Here is a 15,796-nt window from a genome sequence, read left to right as displayed (position 1 = left end):
TCCACACACACACATATTCCAAGTCTTTATGTTTTACAAGTGTTAAAGAAAACTAAAAAACCTGCAGCCCTCTATGAACTGGAGTAAACTTCCTCACAGATGTGGAGGTATTGACTTTCCAGGGGAGTGCGGAATTTTTGTTGCATTAAGTGAATATATTTAGGAGACCTTCCTCAAAGTCCCACTGACAAGGACCATGGAATGTCCATGTACTACTGTACTATAACAATAATGCATTTTTAAATCTTTGGCTCTGGCGTCTGCTATTATATGGAACAAGTAGCTATTGATTACTTTGGTGGGGTGAGAAAGCAAGTCCAAGACTGTGCAATTCAGGAAACAGTCAAAGGGATTCATGCATCACAATGTATCCTTCCAAAATTCACGTCTTTCAATGCTTTCTGAGAAACATTTGAGCCCACTTGCCATTTGGGTTCAAACCTCCTGTGTATCTTTCTGTGCCTGTAAAAAACAGGATTAATCAGTTCAGAGACTTGTTGCAATGACATGCTGACTATAAGAAGGCACAGGTAAGACCACAATGTGAACACCTGACTAGAGGAAAGCTACCGTCAATTTGATCTGCCTTGCTGCCACACTCTCATGTGGGACAGTTCTTGAGAAACAGTATTGTAGCTGTTGATATGATTCTCTAGGGCTCCAAGGGAGACCAGCTTTGAATGGGCAGTAAGATACAGCCTGAGAAAAAAGACTGAAGAGTCCAAAAGAGAGTTCTTGTCTGTTTTCAAATGTCAGCTGTTCTGATAAAAGGTATCACTCCTCATCTAATTCATTCTTCATGTATGTAAGACATAGCTTACATGTTCTACTCTTTTTCTACAAGGATAAGGTAAGAGACCAGTAAATGTTTCAGTTAAAAAGCATCATTTAAAGTACTGTTTAAAGCACATAGTTCCTGTCTTGGCGAAATATCCACTTAATGCTTTTGCAGCTTGTCTGTAATTCCCCAAGTGATGTCACATCCAACTCAACTCAAAATAATAGACAGTTCTCTTCATATAGCTTATATCCACATCCTCACTCTAACACATGGATTTTATTTCCTAAAGAGAGAATTACCACAATGATCAGCTTTCATTCCCTCCAAACAAACATTCAGTATAACTGCATTCTATGTACTTACATTTTTTCTTGTTTCTTTTCCCAAATGCTTAGACACTACATTGTGCCCGGGTAATCCTGACTTTTCCATTAATGTTGCAAGCTTAACTATCAGATATCTTCAGACTAAAAATAATGTTCATGTCAGCATTTGCTTCAAAATTATAAGGATAAGTCAACTGTCACTGTATGAACTGTAACACTAACACTATTTTTCTAATTTTGTCTCTTCTTCCTATCAGCAACATGACTATCAAAGAATATTTCAGGTGAATCGAAGAAAATCTTACCCATCAAATGCCATCGCACTAACTACAGAACTGTTGAGGGAAGAGTGCAGCTAGGTGGCAGTGTGCCAAACAAAAGAATCTATATAAAAAGACGGTTTCTAAACATGCATGACATATAGCATGCCTTAAATAGCATGAAAACCTCAATAAAAAGAAGTTGATGTCACATAATTCATAATGTTATTGTGACTGACAAGTTGTAGCTATGTGGTATATTGAGCCAGGTTGATTAAAACTCCTGTTTTTCTTTATGGTTCCAGGAGTGACTCTCCTCTAACTATCCTACATTTTGGGTACGAGCATTTATCACTATGTAAAACAGAAATGGTGCTATTCTGCTCTGACGAACACCATATGGCTTAATAAAGTGATATAAATGCATGTGTTAGCTTAAGATCTTCAGTGAAACATGATAGATACACGATGCAAATGAATGTGAACGTATACAAACAGGTAAATATGGAATTATGTGAACACAGTATGTAAATAACCTTCTGCTGTATGTACAAATTCCCTATATAGTGACAAATCTTAAAAGACATGCTCCATTCCCCAGGGCTAGTCAGAATAAAAGGACAAAGCAGGTGTCCTGCAAAGAGGAGAGGATCTTTCTGTACAGACCACTGGGCAGTTGCAGTACTGCTCTGCAGCAGCACAGCCTAAGGGGCTAGTGGAGCTCCACACTTGCCTAATCAATCCTTTCAATGCAATGACTTCAACACATGGAATGAAGAATTTCTTCTCCCAATTCACAGAAAAAGAAAACCTACCCCGCGCAAGAGCTTTATTTTCTTCAAAGCCTAACCACATGGTTGTACCGCCTTCTAGGTGTTTACCCTTTATCCATAGACAGGAAAGCGAAAAACAAGCTACATTCAACTGTAAACTACTTTGTCCTTTGCTGCTGTGCTTTTTAATTTGACACTGTATCGGACTTACTTTAATATTTATGCACTAGCTGCTACCTTCGCTAGTGCAGGATTTGTTAGCATTTCTGCTTTAACACTCTGGCTGGGACAACTGATCATTTTAGGATTAAGCATACATTTCCATTCAATTCATCCAGTTTAAGCTTACAAAACAGAAATAGCAGTGAATATTTTTGATATGTGGTTTTCTTTTTACAGTCTTATATTTCAAAATCAGATTTTACATAAAGTCTAAAATCCTTCACGCTGTAAGCAACAATCTAAGAGATGCATGTTAAATATATAGCTGCTGTACACTCTTGACATATGGATTTGTATGATTTGGTGTGATAACACAGCAAAGCATTTTGTTTATTTGTGTGCAACATTCCATAAAGACATATTTATACTGATAAATGTTAGGCTGAAGGTTTGTCACATTATACATCACGTTCAGAAGAGAGAAGGGTTTTTTGCCTGAGTATCAGAAGGACAGGAAGAGATTCAAGAGGGCACTCTGCTGAGATCCCTAAAGCGTTTGTTTACTACCTTGATGAAAGCCGAAGACCAGTGATGGCTGTACCACGGATGTCACTCCAAGTGACCAGGACACTATGCTGAGATGTCAGAACCTGTGGAAAGTCTTACAGTCCCAATAGCCTTTTGGAACAGTAACAGCACCTCCCAGAGACATTACAAAACTGACAGATGTTTTTCCTTTTCTCTTTATGGACAACCTGAGACCTATGAAAAACATGAAAAGGAAATAACTGTACAGCCCAATTTAAATGTACAAAGGTAGGAATTATCCATATCCATTCCTATCAAATCCTTATTTTAATCTTAAAGTTACTCTTCTTTCGAAAACTCTTTAAGTAAAACTGAAGTACATTCAATATTTCGAAGAAAGTCACTAGCTGAACAAATGCATTCATGCTAAATATACAACACTCAAAAGAGGATTTTTACAGTTAAACACTCACTACTAATTAATCTGTCTGTCTAACTTCAAATATTTTGTGCAAGCTGATAAACTCTCAACAGAAAATGAACAAACAGTATACACTTTGCTTTCTAGAACAAACAAAATATGTGTGCAATAACCTTAGGTTATATAAATACTATTTCACTACAGTTATGCAAAATATTTGCTTATTCATTAATTAGAACTACCCTGATGTCTTTTGGCAGCACACGTTAAAGAATCCAGCATCATGCAGTACAGATGCCTAATAGAAACTATTTCACCCTAGAAGATAGTATTCATAATTTATCAAACCATTAGCATGTACCTATTCAGCACAGCATGAAACTTCTTAAAACCCATGAAATACAGTGACAAAAATATTGCTGCTTCACAGTGATGCAAGACATGGGTGAGAGACCGAGGTTTTGGGGGAAATGGTCTCCTGGACAGATATTATGGCGTATAATGAAAATTCTGCTTCCTGCAGAATTTTTTTGCTCAGGCATTTCTCCTGGACAATTGATACTTTCAATCATTGTTTTTGTCAGCTTAGAATAAGGTGATGCTTGGGGAAAAGCTTCCCAGCAGCCCATAGGCCTGGATTTACAAAACATTCTGGCCTGTCTAACCAGCCAGACAGCAGATTTCTTTTTTATTATTTTAAATAAAGGACTTGAGCTCCAGTACAAGATCCTTCTGCAGTTCACATTACATCAAATGATCATAGGGAATAGGGATTATAAACTGGGTAGAATATAAAAGCATGTCTTTTGTCGGCCTTTTCATTAGGCTTTCACTTCAGACTTAATTGTAGATTCAAAGACATTGTAGCAGAAAACCTTAAGCTAATGCTCTCAATGCTTACCAAGTAGCCTGACCAGCAATTTAGTCACCTGTCTAAACAGGAATTGGACTGGGACTAAGTTATTAAACTGGTAGCTAGTCTCAAACCTGGAGCTTGTGGTCAGCTGTGTTTGCACTGAAAACTGATTTGGAGTGAGGAAAAAAAAAGGTTTAAAAAAATGTCATCCTCACCTTTCCCTCACCAATGGCTTCAGAATGCTCAGTCACAAGCAGAGTAGCATGAAGGCCACTTTCCACACAACCCAAGAAGTGGAAACATCTGTCAAGAAGCAGGGTGAGGGACAACTGCAGAGCTTTCAATGCCAGCCTTGCCACAAAGTCAGTTTCCCTTGGCAGTTGGTCTCCCTTGGAAAACTGCTGTTTGCTGGCAAGCCTGAGATTTAACCTGGTGAGAGCAGGGAAGCCAGTGGATCCCCCATCTCTGAATGGGACCATCGCTCAGGCTGCCCTTAGGACCGCTCACCGATGAGCGGGTTTCCTGACCATCATTAAGACTTGGGTTAGACCCAGCCCAAAGGAGCACCCGTGCCTTTGTCCCACCGCCCCAGAGATCCCCCCCACTAACCCCACTGCCTCAGGACCATATCCTCGCCTGCCCAACCGTTCCCCCACCTGCTCCAAGCGATGCTCTGCCTGCCCAGGGAGGTGGTGGACTCGCCGTCCCTGGAGGTTTTTAAACTGAAATTGGACATGGCACTTAGTGCCATGACCTAGTAAACAGACTAGAGTCGGACCAAGGGTTGGACTCGGTGATCTCTGAGGTCTTTTCCAACCCAGTCGATTCTGTGATTCTGTGTGATTCTGTGAAATGTAATTTGGGGGTGGGAGGAAGGAGCAGGGGGGCAAAGAGAGGGGAGATCTCCTCCCTGAGGGACATCACCACCCTGAGGGGAGATCTCCCCCCTGAGGCCAGCCCCGAGGAGCGGTGGCCGCGGGCCCGGCGGGCGGGCAGGGAGGCGGAGGAATCCCCCCTCCTCCCCGCGCCTCCCGCCTCCCCGCCCGCCCGCCGGGCCCGCGTCCGCCCCCGCCCGCCCGCTCGCACGGCGGCGCGGGCAGGGCTCGCCGCGCTACGGCGGGCAAGGCTGGGGCGGCGTCAGCGGGCGCGCAGTGCCGGCTCCAGGGCTTTAAAGCAGCGTGTAAGCTGAGATGCTACCACAGACAGCGGCGCGGCGGCGGCGGCCGCAGCAGCTCCCCGAGCCCAGACGGGCGCCCGCCTTTCGCCCCCGCCGCGCCCTGGGGCATGAGAGCGGCAGCCCCGCGGCTCTAAGTAGCCCCCGGGCCCCATGGCGACATCCCGCTCTCTCCTCCTTCTCCTCCTCTTCTGCCTGCCGGGGCTGCGGCGAGGGGCGCGGGGCGGCGGGCAGCGCCCGCGGGGCTGTCCGGCACCGTGCCGCTGCGAGCAGGACGGCATGCTCGTCCGCGCCGACTGCTCCGACCTGGGGCTCACGGCCGTGCCCGCCAACCTCAGCGTCTTCACGTCCTACCTGTAAGTGAGGGCAGCCCGCCCGGGCGGGCCGGGGAGCGGGCACCGGCGGGAGGTGACAGGGGGCGCGGGAGGTCCATAGAAAATACCCGACTTCATGTAGGTTTCTAATTGGTTTTTAATCAGCGGGCGGGTTGTAAAGCGTTTGGTGGGTATCTCGCTACCTCGGTGCCCGGTCCGGCGCCTGGAGGATCGCTGTGTGATGTGCCGTGTAGAGGGTAATTAAACGGGATTGCAACAGCAGAAACCCGATTAGATCTGCAGGGACGTTATCTTCACCTTTGCTTCCCGGGACAGTGCTTTGAACTGCGGTTGCTGCCGATTTAATCTTTAACAGGTCTCCCCTCGGGTTGAGGGCAGGCAATAAATAAAGCGAGCTCCCCGGAGGCGAGCAGCGGTCGGAGGCCGGTGCGGTGCCCGGGCGGCCCCGGGGCGGGCAGGTGCCTGCGCCCCGAGCCGGGCCCGGGCCGGCGCGCCCGACCCCGCCGGAGCCCTCGCTGTACCCAAAGTACCCGCCTAACGGGGCATCCCCGCCACGCCGGGCTTATTAGCTGTTCCGCATCCCGGGAGAGCTGCATTACGATGTGTAGGGACAGGGACGTCGAGAACGGAGAAAGTTTTTATTAACAAAAAAAGCATTCAAAGCTGTTGCAGAAACTTTTTGTTTCTTTGTTTCCTTCTTTTTTTTTTTTTTTGGTTGTTTTTTTGTTGTTGTTGTTTGTTTGTTTTTCTTTTGGCAGAAGCATCATCCTTTAGCCTCTCTTGGTTTTGTGTGTTGAAAGTGATGGTATGCTCAAAGTGTTATTTTAGTATCCTCCTTAGTGGTTTCATATGGTTCTTTGTGGCTGCATGGCCAGTAGCTTGTGGATTTAATACTTATCCTCCGTACCCAGCATACAGTATGTCAATTTCTGAATGTGCTTGTCCATCTGTAGATTTTGACATGCTGTTGACATGCTTGCTACTATGGTTACTGTAAAGATGCTTTCCCAGTATTGTGTGCCTAGGACACTAAAGTGATAGTTCTGAACTCACTTCTCTGTTAATGCCATACTTCGAAGGACATAAAACATATGTTGCATCTGAGAAAGTAGATGAAACTAAAGTACAAATGGCCTTTCTAAGAGAAGTACAAACACGACATTGGCAAGGTAGAAATCATGTGCAACCAATAAAATCCAAGAAAGCTTGGTTTAGTGAAAACAATGTCGATTTAGAAAGAGGATGTGCAGCTGAAAGACTTCTAAATAATAAGCAGGAAAATACTATTCTCAAATTTAACTTAATAAGATCAGTTTTAGCTTATTTTGTCATCAACATTTCAAAGTCAAAGCTATTTGTAACTTCAAGAGGCAGGAGTCAGCATTGGTCCATTTACAGTAGAGCAGAACTTTGGCTTTATGTAATAAAGATACAATCTTTAGGATACATACAACGTTTGCTACTGATTTCAAAAGTCGGAGGTCAGGATTGTGTGTATATGCAAGACAGTATTTTCCAGTGCTTTGGAAAGTCATAAGCAGAAATATAGGTAATGAAAGTATAAAGGCATACTTAAGCTTTACATATCCTGTGTCAAGAAGTAGATGCCCTAAGTTCTTAGTTGCTTGCAGAAATGATAAAACTGGGAAAGAAAACTTTAGAAAACCCACTGTTTGACAGGGGTTTTTTTAAGAAAACAAGGATAAAAATATGTATTAGGATGTCAAAATATCATTGTTGTGATCTGCTACTGAAAAGATACATACCTCCAGTAACCTGCTTCTTCACAGGATTGTGATCTGGTTTGTGCTTTTGTTTTTTTGTCCTTCAGCAGAGGAATGTCTTTCTCCAGTCAAGAATTCTGTGCTGTTCAGCAGTGTACACCCTGAAGTAAAAAAACTCCACTTTGGGACAGGCAGACTTTCAAATGGCCAAGGCTGCATACAGGCAGTATAACAGTATAAAAGACTGGTTCATACACATGGGCAGCTACACTTACCCTTTTCCAGTTTTACCAGGCTGTTTTCCTTGGATTGATTAATTATTGCCTAATTATGCAGAGTCGTAGTTCCTGTCTGCCTTCTCTAAAGAACTGTCAACTCTCATTTTCTGTAGATGGTTAAGCAATGGCAAATTTTAAAACATGCCTGCTTGTTATAGAGGTGTTTGCCTCCCTGAGCTCGGTAGTGGCCACTAAGATACTCTTTGATTGTTTTTTTGGTTTTGTATATTTTTTCCAAAAAAAAACCAAACCCAGAAGTGTCTTCTTGCACTGTGACAATTTTTACTCAAGATCAAAGCATGAGATTAAAACTATGTACTCACATTAACTCTCTTTTCAGCAAAAGCATCCCTCTTCTCTAGTTGATTCTGTTCTTACACAGTAGACATATCTGGCTAAAAATGGTCTGTGGTACTACCTCATATTAAGTTTGGGCTTTTAAAGGTTTGGTTTTTTTCCAAATTTCTGTCATTTTTATCTGGACATTCACACAAAAAAGGGTGAACGTTTTCTTGGTGTGCACTGGAAATTGTGTGAAAAGTTGAAATGCCAAGGCCATTAAGGCTTGGTTTATGTTTGGGCAAATGTGTACAGCGCATGCTGTATTATGGTGACCAAATTTTGCAGGGTTTTTTTCTGATGGTGCTCTTGCAGCAGAACTAAATATAGTCTACAGATGGACCTGCTATACATTTCTCATTTACATTCCCAGGCAGCAATTCTTGCCTCCCATAAAAAAAAATCTTTTTATTTATGATTATGCGTCTGCTGCCATGAACTGTTAGACGTTTTAAGAGCAGACAAGGAGAATCCAGGAGTTTCTTTCCATTAATTTTTCTTCATCTACTTTTGGGCTAAATAATGTATGTACTCAGTCTATTTAATGCATATTCCTGTTGATATAAATGTGAATTCCATGTGCTGATGAAGGGCAGCACCGAGTCTCTGTTTCAAATTAAGAACGTCACTTTCCTATCAGTACACAGTGAAAAGAAGAAGCTGGGATCTACAGATCATTTGTACATGGGACACTCATTAATTCTCAAACCAAGCTTGTGAGTTAGTGAAATATTGCTAGTATTTACTGTGATGTGGAAAGCTGAGGCAAAGAAGAGCTTGCTCAAAGTTAGAGGTAAAGTTTAAGACAAAGCCAGAAATTAAGGCCAGGATGCCTTATCCTAACTCCATTCTTTAACCAGAGGCTCACCCTACTTCTCTTAAATAATTGCTCACTAAAAGTAGTATAAAATCTGGCATCTCCTGTTCAAGAATGTTTAATATGACAACAATTAAAACAGTTTTCATCTCTCATTAATGACAATATAGAAGATAGCTCAAAGATTCTGAGAGTTTCAGGGAAGTAAATTTATTATAGATGCCAGTCTTAACAGTTCAGATGCTGTGTCCTTTGTGATCAAAAAATCTCAAAAATAAACTTAGTAGAATACTGTAAGTCGAATATTCAGTTGAGTGTTCACATAGTGTTACCATCTTAGATTGACATAGACATGCATGCATACATGTATAAATACTGCAGCATAAAGTACGTTACCTTTTACATTATAACTTAATGAATTATTTTGGGATACATGTTATTAACATCTGAAAAGTTTAATTTTGAGTACATTGTAAATATACATTGTAGCATTTGGGAAAATGTGATTCATGTATTTTTTAACTCTTCATAGAAAGAATTTATTAACAAATAATATTTTTTAAAACTATGATTACTCTGATAGTATTACACTAAAACCTATGAAGAAAAAATCAGGGCATGTTTTAAGATTCCTAATGTATTCATCTTCAAATAAATTCTTGCTTTCTGCTTCATTCATTGCTATGGTATTGTATTTGATGATAAATATTACTGTAGAGCATAGCCAAAACTCTACGGGGTTTCTGAAAGTGCTTAAGACTACTAAACAGAATAAGAAATTACAAAGAATTTGGGAGAGAAAATATCATTCACTTTTTGAAGGTTGAAAAGTATATGCCCAGAAATTAACTACACTTCTGAAATAAGAAAGATAGTTGTTTCTGTGTCAGGAATACCCAAAATCATCAACACCAGGCCTTTGGGGTAAATTTGCACTATTTTAGTCATTCTGATCTCACAGTACAAACTCAAGTCTTGTCTGCATCTTTATCTAAGGTATCATGGGAATGACCATAGTTTTTCAAAGAGATCAAACACCAAAGTATCTTCTTATGAAGAAGTGAGCTTTATAAAGTGTCTTACACCTTCCAGATCCCCTGATAAGATTTGCATGTAAGATAGTTAGTAAAATGTCTGCCTTTTCTTAGAAAATACTTCTTTACATAGCTACAAACTTTATAAAGCATTTTTGCACCTTTCTAGTTGAAATAAATTAAATGGTTGACATGTGGTTTCAGTTAATAATCTGAGTCTCGTCCCAGTGAAGGATGAAGGTGAATCCACGTTCTGGATTTAGAATTTATTATAGTGTTAAATCCCACTTTTGAAAGGAAATCAAGGCCTTTCCTTTCTACTCATGGCAATAATAGGTATGCAAAGGTAAAATGTACACGTAGATAAATTAGAGGTACAATAAAACTGAGGAAGTAACAAACTATTTAAAGTTTGCCGGTTTTCAAGGGATTTGTTTTAAACTTCAGTACATAAAGTGCCAACTCAAAGTTAGTTTCCTTGTGAAACCTTTGGATTTAAAATGTGTTTGAGAAGAGAATGTCACTCTTCCCAGTTGAGAATGCAGTGTTAAAAATAACTCTTTGCGCTGCTTCCTGAAGAGCCTTGTGCTGCTCAGAAAGGGGAAAAAGGCACTCACACACTACCTCTCTCCTTTGTAGCATTTGCTCTGTGGAAACACTGCATAAATTGACAGGGAAAAGGAAGCTGTCTTTAAGCTGCTAGAATACAAGGAGCTGGCAGGGTGAAGGCACCTTCAATTGGTTTGGTATCTGAAGTGTATAGGACAATTGGCCGGGCAGAGGGAGCCTGACTCCAGCTGAGAACGCATGCACTGGGCTGACCTTCCCAGTCAGCATGCCAGCGGAGATTAGACTTTCCTCAAGTGCTCCCTTGTTAACCCAGTCTTTTCTCCGATGTCATTTGTCTTTGAAACGCTTAAAATTGCTAGCAATTTTGCAGCAGCCCAGGTTGCTTTCCTTTATTCTCTTTGCTGGCCAAGTTAATATTTCATCTCCATGCACTGCTTTCTTCATTCTCCATTGGTTATTTAAATGGTCTTTTATTATAAATACAGATTATGGCATTTTCCCTGACTTCCTTCCTTGAACTGTCCAGCAGATCTGACTCTTTTCCCTTCAAAGATCATGGTAAATAAGGTGCGGTTCCTTTAGCTCAAAGTAAACTAAGGGCAGAACATGATGTGGTGTTTTTGACATACCTGTTTTGCTTTAGACTTCAGTTAGATGAGAATACCCTAACATCTTTAAAAAGAATGAAATGTGATCAAAGCATGCTTACTCCTCTGAGAATGAGCAATTCCTGAGGTTAATTCATGTGCTACATGCTCTGTACTGTTTACTGAGAAGACATGAGAAACTTTTGTACAAATGTGTAAGAAATGTAATGGCTGGAGAACTATAAAAGAAATACATTTAGTTGGGAAGGGGAAGAGCCCAAAATTATGTTTCTGTTACTTGTTGAAGGAGTGCTACCCTCTTCTCTCTTTTGAATCAAGGTTTAAATGAAAAATGCACAAAACTAAGACAATGAACAACTTCGACTATAGGTGACAGTAACTCCTGGTACCCCTGTTTGTAGTCTGAAGAAGCATGTTTTTTAATCAAAGCCAGTGGACAATAGCTTGGAATTTTTGAATTAGAGACCTTGGAATGGATATTAAAGCAGCAGCACCCGAATAGAAATACCACTCTAGACTGTCTTTGCAAGCTGAGAGAGCACAAGCCAGCTAATATTACACTGGGTACCAGCAATACCTTGAACTTCAAGCAGCAATGAAACGGGACAGCAGTGCAGGTCCCCAGGAACTGGTACAGTATGCCCCCAGCTTGATAAGCCCTCTGCTAAAACAGTGCATTCTGTATCACCTTCCAGTTTGGTTATTTTGTTATGTTTTACTAAGTTTAGCTATGAGATTTAGGTTTTGAGCAAAGTGACCACACCATTTAGGTCCATCCCAGAAAGGACACGTTGTATTTTCATAGCTAGACACTGCTGAAAAAAAAAATAATATTTTGAAGTGTGGTGTTATCCAACAGTGATAATTATAATAATCAGTCACTCGCAAATTAAGATTTTATTGGTAACAAATGGGCTCTCAGTTTGGGCCCATTTGTATGATTTGGCTCCAGTCCTGCAAATACTTATCCAGAGACTTAACTTTAGTGACAGGAATGGTTCCACTGAAATCACATGTGCAAATGTTTGTTGGATCAAGGCCTTGAATAATTCTAAAACAATTATCCCCTTCCTCAATTATTAACTCATTTGTGTGGAATAGTTTCACAAAGATATTCTGCTACATTGTCTCATAACACAGCCTAAAGCATTAAGTATACAAAAAAATCATTTAAATGCCTTTCTTTCAAAATTTTTCCAAACCTTATGTAAAATTAATATTTAGTTTAATCTGTAACGCACTGTCATTCAGCAGTGTTGAATTATGTATTTGCAATTAAGTTATTTTAAGGACATATTTTGATAAAAATGCTAAAACTTTTTGCATTATAGTATAAAAGTATGGTCTTTTTGTAGAGGATTTATGATATTGTGTGTGTGGAGATGTGTGTGGATAGGTAGGCTTTGGGCAAATTATAAAAAGTTATCTAACAGCTTAAGGCGGTACAAACAACTGTAGCTCCCACAAGACAAAATCTCTCCCCTCTTTTTTTTTTTGAGAGTAACGATGCTTACTAATGTTGCCAAACTTAAACATAAGTACTTAAGTAATGCAGAAGTATTTTCTGGATTGGAACTTTTTTGTATAATGATTGGGTATAAACTTAAAAAGTAAGTCTTAAAATTTTTTTCATGCTTGTGTCATACAACTTCTCACTTAAAAGTGTAGAATAATTTGATGTTGGTATTTATGAAGAAATAGGAGGCAGAAAAGCAAAGCTGGTGTTTAGTGCTACCACTATTTTCTTCAGGTTTTTTGCTATTAGTTCCTTTACCAAACAGTTCAGTCTGCTCTGCTTGAGGATGGAGTAGTTACAAAACTGGTATTACACAGAAATAAAACTTGCCTAGCCCTTGTTTCTGCATCAATAGGCATCTTATGATGCCAGTTATATGACGTCTTCTGGATCCTGTGATAATATAAATGCTAGCCTAAGTGAATGAGAGAGCAGATGTGAGATGATGTCAGCATCAAGAGAAGTGTAACTGCACTGATTTGGCATTCACTGAGTTTGTAAATGAGTGTCTGTGTACCCTGAGGGGAGAAGTAGGTCATAGCTGGCAAAGGAAACAAATAAGATAAGGCAAAGCTCTCTCTCACCCATCACTGAAAGTTACCTGTTCTGAACCACCTTGTTGAGTCATTGAGTAACTTGCCTTTGGGTCTTTTATCCTTGATCAGTTTGGCATAGTGGCTGCCTCAGAAATTTAATCTTTCTCCTGTTGGTCTCATGGGTTATGAAGCTGCAGTTCTGCGTGTTGTGGAGGGCAGACCAAGTTGTCCCATGTCCAGAAATAAGATTCATCCTTATGAAGACAGAGAAACCGAAGTTTCTAAAACAACCTGGTTCACAGAGATTGCCATTTCAGTTGCATGAGGAAGGGACAGGAGCTGCTTCTGGGAACAGAGGGCATGATGAGGTAGCTATAGCTGGGATCTAGGTAGCAAGACCATTGAGTTCTGCTCCTGGATACAGTAATGAAGTACTTTACAAATTCAAGCAAATCATGAAGCTTTTCTCTAGTCTTACTCTATATATGTGATGGCTGGGAGAGATACCTACATCTGAGTTGGACTAAATCGGTAGTGGCTGATAAATGCTGGAGATCTGCAGATTAAAAACACTTAATAAGGTGCTAATTATGAGCATGACATGGTAAAATAAGGTGAAACCATGAAGAATTTTCTTCTCTTCATAAGTTTGTATCTCTGCCTTTCAGTTCTGCTCGTGACTGTCTATGTAGCTGAACTCTGTGATATATAAGATTCTTATTGGAACAAGTGAAGTCTATTCAGGTGTCTGAAAGCAATACCTGACCTGCTGACAAGAAAATACAGGATCCATATGCTTGTTGCAATATGAAAGTATTGCCTGCACTTGTGCTGAAGTTGTGCAAAGACAAGGATTTGGAAGAGGGCCAAAAGAAGTGCAGATTCAACCTTGTGACCTGACAAGGGTCTTGAGGAGTAAATTCCAGTCCTGCAGTGTCCCTGCATAAAGCCTCCCTATGTTGACTTTAACCTGCACCAGGCACACACAATTACAGAAAGATCGCCAAAGGAGCAAAAAGTGCATTATGAAGGAGGCAGCAGGTAGTTTGGGAGTCCATCTGTATCAGTGCTACAGAATAGTGAAATGTGTCTCTCATCAGGCATCTCAGCCAATTATAAACCCTCAGGAGACGTGGCAGTGATGCAAATCACGGATTACATTTGTGCCATGTGTCTGCAATCAGACTTTGTAGGGTATGGTTACCTTGGCATAGTTATTATCAGAAACATTTGTGACTAACTGGCCCTAGTGGAGATAACACCTAGTATATAGTTGTGGTGGGGTTAAGAGTAAGAGTTTGCAGTACTGCTGCTGGGTGTTTTTAAAAATTGAGTGTGGAGTGCTGCAGAGGAGTAATTGGTAGCAGAATAAGGACTGAAAAGAGGACTATGTGAAAACTCATGACCTGAGGACAGCACCTGGGAAGGCTGGAAGTTCCTCAGCACATGGAGGCTGCACGTTGCCTCTTACCTGTACATATGTAGAGTGGTGTGAACTGCCAAGTGCCACAACTTTACTTCTTTCTGGCCAAGACAGAAGATGTGAGAAGAAAGGGCAGGAGAAGAATCTTGGAACATCATTTCTGCCTGAAGGCCAGAGACAGTACAGAACATAGCTGAACACATTCTTGACTTACTTTTTAGAATAAAACAAATGCTTCCTGAATACAGATAGGGTGAAAAACTTTCATCTGGAATAGAAAAAGATATCTGTGGAAGAATATTATAGCAGAAGTATTTCTTAGGTTATTTAGATGGAGTATTTAAGATAAATCATTATAGGGAATGGAGAAAAAAAAAACAGTGCCAGATTCAACTCTGCCTGTCATTCCATGTGTGCAATTCAATAGACTTATATCAAGAAAGACTTCAGGTAATTTTTGCTCTGTTTATACTAATAGAACTAACTTAACTCTGTGGAATTGGTACCACTTAAATAAATTTAATCTGAAAAAATGAAGATTTTTTTAAAAGCATTAATTAACTTCAATAAACTATTCACTTCAGTTTTAATATGCCAGCTCTTGACAGAAAAGCTTCTAATATGCCATTACTGAGCAAAGTGTCTGTCTTTGTGAAGTAAATAAAAGTCAGGGTTTTTTTAGGAAAAAAAAAAGACTTTAAGCATAAAACCAAGTGATCATAATTGCCTTGTCTGTGTCAGGATGTAGATTCTGGTAGGAGAGTTATGTTGTGCCAGGGAGTTGTCAACTGTACAGCCTTCACAGGAGTTTGATGAAGGAGGGATTTTCTTTTGTTTTTCAGTCTTTTTTTTGCCCTTGTTGATAGCATTCAGTGAAAAGAGCAACAGAATTTTTTGGAGGGTGCTCACACAGTGCTGTGATACATTAATTCCATTTATCATAGACAGAAAGAACTGTCACACCAAATACAGTTATCAAAATCACATTTCTGTACATATTGGTGCCTCAGCTGTGCTGCCTTCAATAGCTGTCTACAGTCAATCTGTGAAGAATCCCATAAACCTGAAGCCAGATGTGGTCCATTTTCTACATTTATCATCAATCACGGATACAGCATCTTGCAGTTGTATAGCTCTGTGTTCTTGCCTGTCTGACCATGGAGCAGCACTGTCAAAGCATCAGATTTCAGAAGGAATTTGTAATATCCAGATTCACTGGATGGTATTATTTAGAGTGTTATATCTCTGTGTGGGAAGAATATAGGGAAATGCTGCATGATCTCAATATGCTGCTAGTTTAATCTATTCTGATAAGGGTTTGTGAAAACTAATTAT

The 15,796-nt window shown here is 40.5% G+C and overlaps 1 protein-coding gene across 1 annotated transcript in view; it reads left to right on the top strand.

The window, feature by feature from the left end:
• Nucleotides 1-5,434: 5,434 nt before the first annotated feature.
• The window catches only part of LGR5 (leucine rich repeat containing G protein-coupled receptor 5), a gene marked incomplete at both ends in the record, with an annotated part of 89,018 nt that continues 78,656 nt past the window's right edge, over nucleotides 5,435-15,796 (top strand). The window contains one exon of the mRNA XM_080363604.1: nucleotides 5,435-5,637. Within this exon, the coding sequence (XP_080219730.1) occupies nucleotides 5,435-5,637 (203 nt within the window). The remainder of the gene's footprint in view (nucleotides 5,638-15,796) is intronic.

This window comes from Nesoenas mayeri (assembly GCF_963082525.1).
Source record: "Nesoenas mayeri genome assembly, chromosome: 1".
Lineage (NCBI taxonomy): Eukaryota > Metazoa > Chordata > Aves > Columbiformes > Columbidae > Nesoenas > Nesoenas mayeri.
The sequence above is the reverse complement of the archived record's forward strand: the minus strand, read 5'-3'. Positions and strand labels throughout refer to the sequence as shown.